Source organism: Vipera ursinii (genome assembly GCF_947247035.1).
Source record: "Vipera ursinii genome assembly, chromosome: 5".
Classification (NCBI taxonomy): domain Eukaryota; kingdom Metazoa; phylum Chordata; class Lepidosauria; order Squamata; family Viperidae; genus Vipera; species Vipera ursinii.
The window spans coordinates 55,568,028-55,576,345 of NC_139518.1; the positions used below are offsets into that span (position 1 = coordinate 55,568,028).

At 38.1% G+C, this 8,318-nt stretch overlaps 1 protein-coding gene across 1 annotated transcript in view; it reads right to left on the reverse strand.

The window, feature by feature from the left end:
• Positions 1-8,318, reverse strand: part of HSPA12A (heat shock protein family A (Hsp70) member 12A) — a gene marked incomplete at its 5' end in the record, with an annotated part of 40,033 nt that overhangs the window by 20,941 nt on the left and 10,774 nt on the right. The window contains one exon of the mRNA XM_083363303.1: positions 3,137-3,253. Coding sequence (XP_083219429.1) covers positions 3,137-3,253 — 117 coding nt within the window. The remainder of the gene's footprint in view (positions 1-3,136; positions 3,254-8,318) is intronic.

Sequence of the window (8,318 nt, forward strand, 5' to 3'; positions counted from 1 at the left end):
GCAGCTAATTAGATGATCCACTGTTTCATCAGCTTCTTTGCAAAGACAGATTTGCTGTCATTTGTTCTCTTCTCAATTTTGGCTTTTTATGCATTTGTCCCTAAGACTTGGTCTTGTGCAACAAGAATTATCTCCTCTGCCTCTTTCTTCAACTTTCCTGCACTTAGCTATTGCCTGGCCTGTTGTTATTGATTTGTCTGCTAATTTTTAGTGTACTGGCCATGTAATGCTTTGTCCTGCCGTGTCTCTTCTATTTTTCATTTGGTCTTTCTTGTAGGCCAGTTTTGTCTCTTTTGTATTCAGTAAGCCTTCACTGCATCTTCTTCACTGTCCTTCATCCAGATTTTTGATGTTATTTCCACAGAGCTTCTTGAGTTTTTCCACTGATGGTAAGAATGACACATTTGTCCAGTCCAAACTCTATTGCAATATATAGACAGTTTGAGCACCCATTCTATTTCAGATGGTGATTTTCCAAACAGCTTCAGATAATCCGGTCAGATAACCTGGCAGATGTTTTTGATATTAATTTTACTGACATATGGTTGATATTCCACTATGAAGTCAGTTTATGGTGAAGACCTTATAATGCAATATAAGTTGTTAAGAATGTCTTTGTCCAAGCCAAGTAGAAGAAAAACTTTTCTTAATTATAATGTTACATTTCTATATATTTAAGATTCAACATCAATTTTCTATAACATAAATTCATTAGAAAGTCTGACTCCTTTAAAGAAACTTTCATAGCAACAAATTTCAGCTCCCAAATCAACATAAAATACCTATTGTTTTTACTATTAGATTTATGAATTCTGATGTACAGTTTCATGTATAAAATAGTAACTGAAAGCTGTTTAGATGCCAAAAAAATAAAGCAATTTAAAAAAGGCAGGTTGTTTCATCATCAACTTGTATTCTGCCTTTGCATATGAGTAATTATCCCTGTTCAGGTAATAGAAACACATCTTGAACTGACCTGTTGAACAGCAGGGAGTTGCCCCTTGTACAAATACATATCCTCACCAAAATTTGTTATGGCCTCCCACTTCAAAAGACTTGTTAAAGCAAGAAAGCCCCATATATATAAAGCTTTACCCATGAAGGCTTCCAGGTAAGTTTGAGCCCTAATTGTACAGATTGTCTGATTCAGAAGGTAGCTTCCAATCATATAGGCAACCAGTGGGTTTCTCCAGGGTGTGGTTTAAAAAGTCAGATGGCCATTGCAATAGTGCTATCTAAGGCAGGGGTCCTCAACCTTGGCAACTTTAAGACTTGTGGACTTCAACTCCCAGAATTCCTCAGCCAGCTTTGCCTCATAAACTGCTTTGCTGGCTGAGGAATTCTGGGAGTTGAAGTCCACAAGTCTTAAAGTTGCCAACGTTGGAGACTCCTGATCTAAGGGATACCCATTTTTTTATGCACAAGGCACATAAAAGATGGAGAGAGCTTGTACTGTCACAGGCGCCATCTTCATTTTTTTGGCCATAGCCTGCAGACATCTTTGGTTTCAACTACAGATACTTCCATTTTGTCACATTCCCTGCCTACCACTTTTTTCTTCATTTTTGTAACACATTTCTCCTGTATGTGGATTGATCTGATTATTGATTAGTTAGTATGTTCACAAACTCAACAACATCCCACTGCAACACACGAGAATTGTTAGTAGAACATGAATACATTATTCATTTATTTTTTTATGGTTACAGATGCATACCAACATAAGGCCAGAGACAAGACAGATTAACATTAGATTCTAATGTTTGAGCTTTACGTACAATTGTGTCCTTCTCAAAAATCTTAAAGTAATTTGGATACATCACCATTAGTAATCCTATAAGGCAGATTGTTGGAAAAAATGTTGCTCAACATTAGTGATGGGTGCAATTATTCAAAGTTATAGGAATACATTAGGGGTTAATCAAAATACCCATAACACCTTTAGGAAACATATGCTGCCAAGTCACTGACAATGGGATTGTATACATCATGCTAGCTCTCAAAATTAAACAGATGACATTCTACAGATGCATCTAAATGTCTAAAAAGGAAATGAGTTGAAAAAGGGAATAAATCTCAAAGCAATGGAAAATGATGTAATAAGGCGATCTTCATCAATCATATAAACAAAACAAACTTGGACTCAATGCCAGAAGTTTCTAAATTTATCAAATATTAGGAGGGAAGATGAGTATTTCTCAAGGAGCCACATGGGCTGCTGAAAAAGACAAAGGAACTTCTTTAATTCTGTCTTTATCCTTTATTATTTATAAGTACTCCTCGATTTATAACCATAACTACGATTTCAGTTGTTAAGTCATGATGGTCATAAAATAGAATATTCTTTATTGGGTCACCATATGACCAGATCTGATTTTACAATCTGATTTTTTCTGGTGGTCATTAAGTAAATGTGACAGTCATAAAGCAAGCCTTCTGTTTGCCGTTTGCTGGATTTTACCGGAAACTGGACGTAAACAACCAGGTCCCAGCAAAACCATGGTAAATTATGATTGTAGTAGTGATAAAAGCAGGCTGGTTGCCAAGCACCCAAAATGTAGTCACATGACAATGAGGATGGTGGTCTTGATGTCACAACTTTGAAATCAGGTTGTAAGTCCCATTTGGGGGGGTCTGTCAGAACTTTAAATGGTTGCTAAGCAACTGGTTTTAAGTTGAGGACTACTTGTATTGCCCTGGTGCTTTTGTTCTTTTTTTAAAGAAAATACAGACCATGTGGGTAATGAGACTACAGAACATCTTCAAAGCAAATGATACTGCAGTGTTAGTAACTAATTAGCTATCATAAAAATATGAAATGGGGAACTTCTAAAGTTGCAAATTTGATTGCTAATGTTCATCTGATGTCAACCATCCCAGCTAGACGTGAAATAGCTCCACAGGTTTTCTAAGCTACTTTATTGACTATAATAACAGAAACTTGCAAATATGATTGTGCTGTGCCTTTTCCTTGTTATAGTTCAATGAATTAGGGAAGTCTCTGAGATACTTCAAAATGTTATCTGAATGTTTTGGAATTTAAAAATGCTTCAGCCCCTCTTGCCTAGGAACTAAACCTGCATGTCTCCATCAAACTCACCTTTGTTATACTCTCTACCTGCACTGTTCACCTTACCTTGTAGGCAGCTTGCCTCATAAACTGCTTTGCAGGCTGCTTCCAGATAGCAGGCACTGTGATGACCCATCGAACATCAGAATTTTCAAACTCTGACCCAGCTTGATCACTCAGTTCCTAAAATAATAGGAAGAAATGCACTGGTGAGATATAAAATTAGAACCATCTGCTTCAAAAACCAGTGACACTTTTTAGTGGCTCCTGTGAAAATAATTTTCTCACCTCTTGCATTGTCTGTCTGTCAATATCAGTCAACCTGATTGAAATAGAACATTGCCTAGATAGCTAAATCATGGTTTCAGTTTCATCCTATCAAGAAAAATATAGCTCAGGAAGGACAAATATTTTTCCAAATTGAATAAACATAATAATGCATTTTGTTGGGGTCTGGTCCAAACATCTTTTCCTAAAATTAATCAGGTTTAGTGGCACTTGTTGTAAACCTATAGCCATTCTATTATCATTTCTTCATTTAAAAGGGCTGCTTTATTTAAAGGAAGCGTTCTAATTAAATCACTTTTTTTCATTTTAAAACTTGGTTAACTGCAAATTCTTTCCCTGTGTTGGCCTTTACTGCTTGTTTTTTTAAATAAAATCAGAAGTGTCTGCTCTTAATATATAAGGGAGATTGCTCAGTGTTTTCTTTAGACATCTGTGTCCAATTGGTTTCTGGTGTTATTTATGATGAGGAATTCCATCATGGGCAACAATTTTGTGTATCCTTTTTGTTTTCTTCATTTAGCCAGAAAAAGAATGAAAAGGTATAATGTTATTTCCTTAAGAGGAAAAAATATGTGGTAAACCAACAGTACAGCAATAATATTTAAAATTTGTGGCAGAAAAGGGAAGGTCTTCCTACCAAAGTTTATTTTTTTAAAAAAAAATACCCGAAAAAATAATGCTACTAAATCTTTTTTTTTTTTGCTTAAACCTTGTGTCTCCTCAAGATGTGACTCAGCATGTTACTGTAAGGATTCTCCAATTTCCTTTGATGTGCGCCTTTGCTTCTTACTTTACAGCTTTTTCAAGTACCCCTAATGCCATATTGCAATGTTTCTTGAAGAAGTTGATTATTTTAAAATAAATTTCAATTTGGGTTCAGGCCTTGATATGAGACAGAGGAAATGGTCACCTTGGATCACTTAACCCAGGAATTGGGGTGAGTGGGTATTGTTAAACTCAAGTGGCAGCATCTAACCAGCCTTAGCTGATTGCCAGACCTTCCTTCTTGTAGTCTGGACAGGAAATAATTAATCCCAGCAACAAAGACCTCAGAGCCTGATTAACAGTATTTACTGGAAGGAAGAAGGAATGTTAAGATTACAACATACAAATTCCAGCAAGAACTCTACTTCTGTGTGAGACTCCTCTATATAGGCCAGGGGTAGGCAACCTCGGCTCTTTTATGACTCATGGACTTCAACTCCCAGAATTCCTGAGCCAGCCAAGCTGGCTCAGGAATTCTGGGAGTTGAAGTCCATGAGTCATAAAAGAGCCGAGGTTGCCTACCCCTGATATAGGCAATCTAAGAATTATTCTCCATTTTCTCATTCTTTTTTAATGCAGGGAGATGGGACCTGGAATTAAGGAGAAACTTCCTAACAGTAAGAACAATTAACCAGCGGAATAGCTTGCCTTCAGAAGTTGTGGGTGCTTCATCCCTGGAGGTTTTTAAGAAGAGACTGCACAGCCACCTATCTGAAATGGTATAGGGTCTCCTGCTTGAGCAGGGGGTTGGATTAGAAGATCTCCAAGGTCCCTTCCAGCTGTAGTCCGATTGATTGACTCAGCTCTTCTACGAAGCTGGTGTAGTCTGCTCACTGTTCACTGCAATTGTTTTGGTAACTGTTCTTCCTATTATCATTATGAGAAATAACACTCGAGGCTAACTTAAAAAAATTATTAAGCAAGGCTGATATGATTAATATTGGGATGGGAAATCAGACACTTCCAAAGCTATAAGGCTAGATAGGAAAGAAACCTCTTCTAATTATCTCATAATTGAGACCTGGAGGGTGTTGGCCATGTTCAATCCAATCAGACAAGGAAATGACTACAGAAGGAGGCAGCTCCTCAGATAACCCAGTCCAGAGCCATTTAGGGCTCTAAAATTGCCAAGAAGTCCCTTGAATAAAACCTGAAAGCCAAACAACAGGGAGGTCAATGAGCGATACCCAACACCATCCACCATGTTTTGCAAACTTCTGAATGCTTTCCAAGGGCAACTCCATGTAGAACACTTAACAGCACAGGTGTCAAACTCGATCACGTCACATGATGTATCGTGATATATCGCGATGTTTTTTGCCTTTGTAGAGTTGGGGTGGGTGTGGCCTGCACATGACACATCCGGCCCGCAAGCCGCCAGTATGACACCCTGCTTTACAGTAATCCAAATGGGAAGGGACTGAGGCATGAATGAGCGACTGCGAGCACATTCTATTTTATGTCCCATTCCTACTGCCAGCAGCATGTGAAAGAGTCTTCTCTATGGTTACTACTATTCTTCCACTGGCTGGCAATGCCATATTTATCTAAACAGGTTAGCTTTGAAACTAATTTGCTGCAGTTGATATTAATCTGCTAAGAACTCCTTATTTATTTATATTGTGTAGTTTTATAATTAAATTATTGATTTCAATTTTATCTGCATTGCTGAACATATACACCCCAGTTTTTATGGGAGAAAATTCATGTAAATATAATCAATTTTAAATAAAAACCTCTCCAAACCTCAATAAATATTGTGAGAAAGTAAGGAGTTAGAAACAGTCATAAGCAAAATCATTATTCAAAGTCAAAGCAATTGCTTTCTTACTGAGATTGTATCTGCCACTCTATTTCTTAGAAAGCCACTGGGAAGAATCATGTCTTTGATCATGACTATGGTATGCAAGACAGATGGATTTAATTTTTTACCTACAATAACATTTCCCATAGAAACTCTTCTTATGTTTCTTTGGCCCTGAGTGCTATTTTGCACCAAGAATTATTTTTCTTCCATGATCCTGAATCAGGACTAGGAACAGGAAAGTGGGAAAGAAGAAAGGTTTGGAAGCCAATGCATATATCTATGTGCTTCAATGACTTCCAAAGAATGTGCAATTTGAGAACACTTCACTGAGAATACCGTATTTTTCGGACCATAAGACGCACCTGACCATAAGACGCACCCAGTTTTTAGAGCAGGAAAACAAGAAAAAAAATATTCTGAACCAAATAGTACCGGTATACTAGGAAGGAAGGAGGGGAGAGAGAGAGAGAAGGAAGGAGGGAGGGAGGGAGGAAGAGAGAGAGAAAGAAAGAAAGAAAGAAAGAAAGAAAGAAAGAAAGAAAGAAAGAAAGGTAGTTTCTTTTCCCTGAATAGGTTTTCTAAGATGCCAAAGCAATTTCAAACAATTAGCAGTATTATCTTGTAAATGGGAAATCACTTCCAATAAATTTCGCAGAGAAACCTGCAGGGACAACTCCTCACGGCTTTGCTGGGGCAAGTCGCCTATGAGGTTTAGTTTAGCAAAAACTATTTCTTTAACAGCGAGGTAAAAGAAAGAAAATGTGCGTGCACGGGGAGGGGGAGGCAGTCAGAAGGCATGGCAGGCACGTCCGTATTTCCTCCCCTGCCGACCAATCACAGGGGTGGGGCGGAGAATTCCACGTCTTCATTCAATCAAGTCTCTCCAATGCAGCTGATGGACTGCGTTGACTGAACGGGAGACAAGTGTTTTCGCTTACCTTCGGACCATAAGACGCACCTCGTTTTTCCACCCACTTTTGGGAGGGGAAAAGTGCGTCTTATGGTCCGAAAAATACGGTACTTCCAGAAAAGTGCACAGTTGAAGTGTGATTTCAATTTGTTCTCTTGTACTTTGTCGGTAGAATTTGTACTTAAAACTGTCAGAAGAGAACTCCAACAGAATCTGGAGAAAGTTGTTCGCTACTGATGCAAGAGGTGAGTTGGGTTGCAGCAGCCAGATTCTGCCCCAGCATGCAAAATATATTAAAATGCTCAGTACATGCACTGGCATTGCATTTAGTACAAGAGATCGCATTTGAGACTCAAATAATAAAGAAAATTCTGGGAGCATATATAGAACATATTTTGTGAGTGACAGTATGTATTTTCTCCTTGCTGTTCTTGCTGTAGCACAGTTTACTATTAACAATGTCAATAGGACTCGTGAGCTAAGGCTCTTAGGCTTTTCTGGTGAGGTCATTTGTCAAAAGGGCACACTAACTGGTCACAACGTCTTTCTCTTGAATCAATACATTAGCACTGCACAATTATTTCTTAGCAATAAAACATCCTTTGTTCTCAATCCATGAAATTCCCTTCTCAATATATCATTAGGAGCCCATTATACAGCAGAGAAGCCCAGTGGCTTGTTTCTGAGGATATACAAATAGTAAGAGTCTATTGAATTAACAAATTATAACTGTAGACAATAATATACAAATATCTTGAATTAAAACTTTAGTGGAGGCAAATGGTAATCTGGGACTCATGGTAAAAAGCAGATAAAATGCATCATTCTGTGCCATTCGAAGTCTGAATTGAGGTTGCCGCTTGTGAAATCCTGTGCACCAGCTGCACAAATAAAGCCCTGAGTGCTATTTTGCATCAAGAATTATTTTTCTTCCATGATCCTGAATCAGGACTAGGAACAGGAAAGCAGGGAAGAATTTATTGTGAAAAAGAAGAAAGGTTTGGAAGCCAATGCACTAATATATATATGCTTCAATGACTTCCAAAGAATGTGCAATTTGAGAACACTTTACTAAGAATACTTCCAGAAAAGTGCACAGTTGAAGTGTGATTTCAATTTGTTCTCTTGTACTTTGTCCGTAGAATTTGTATTTAAACTGTCAGAAGAGAACTCCAAAGGAACTGGAATTGAACAGAAAAAGGATGACTAGCCTAATGGAAGCGGCTTGACACGGAGATGGGCTTTGTGGCTCCCCACAGATTAGAGATGCACACAGCCTTGGTTCAGAACAAGCAACCACTAGGAACAGACAATCTGGCTCTCTATAGGACTTTGAGTCAATGAATTCCAGCTCTTGTCATGACCCATGACAAGAATCTATGGGAATGGTAGCCCAATTGCATTATTAACTTTGCAATCATAGATCAACTCTGGGACCTATCTCTGTTTATCAAATTACAGAATCTGGAGAAATCCCT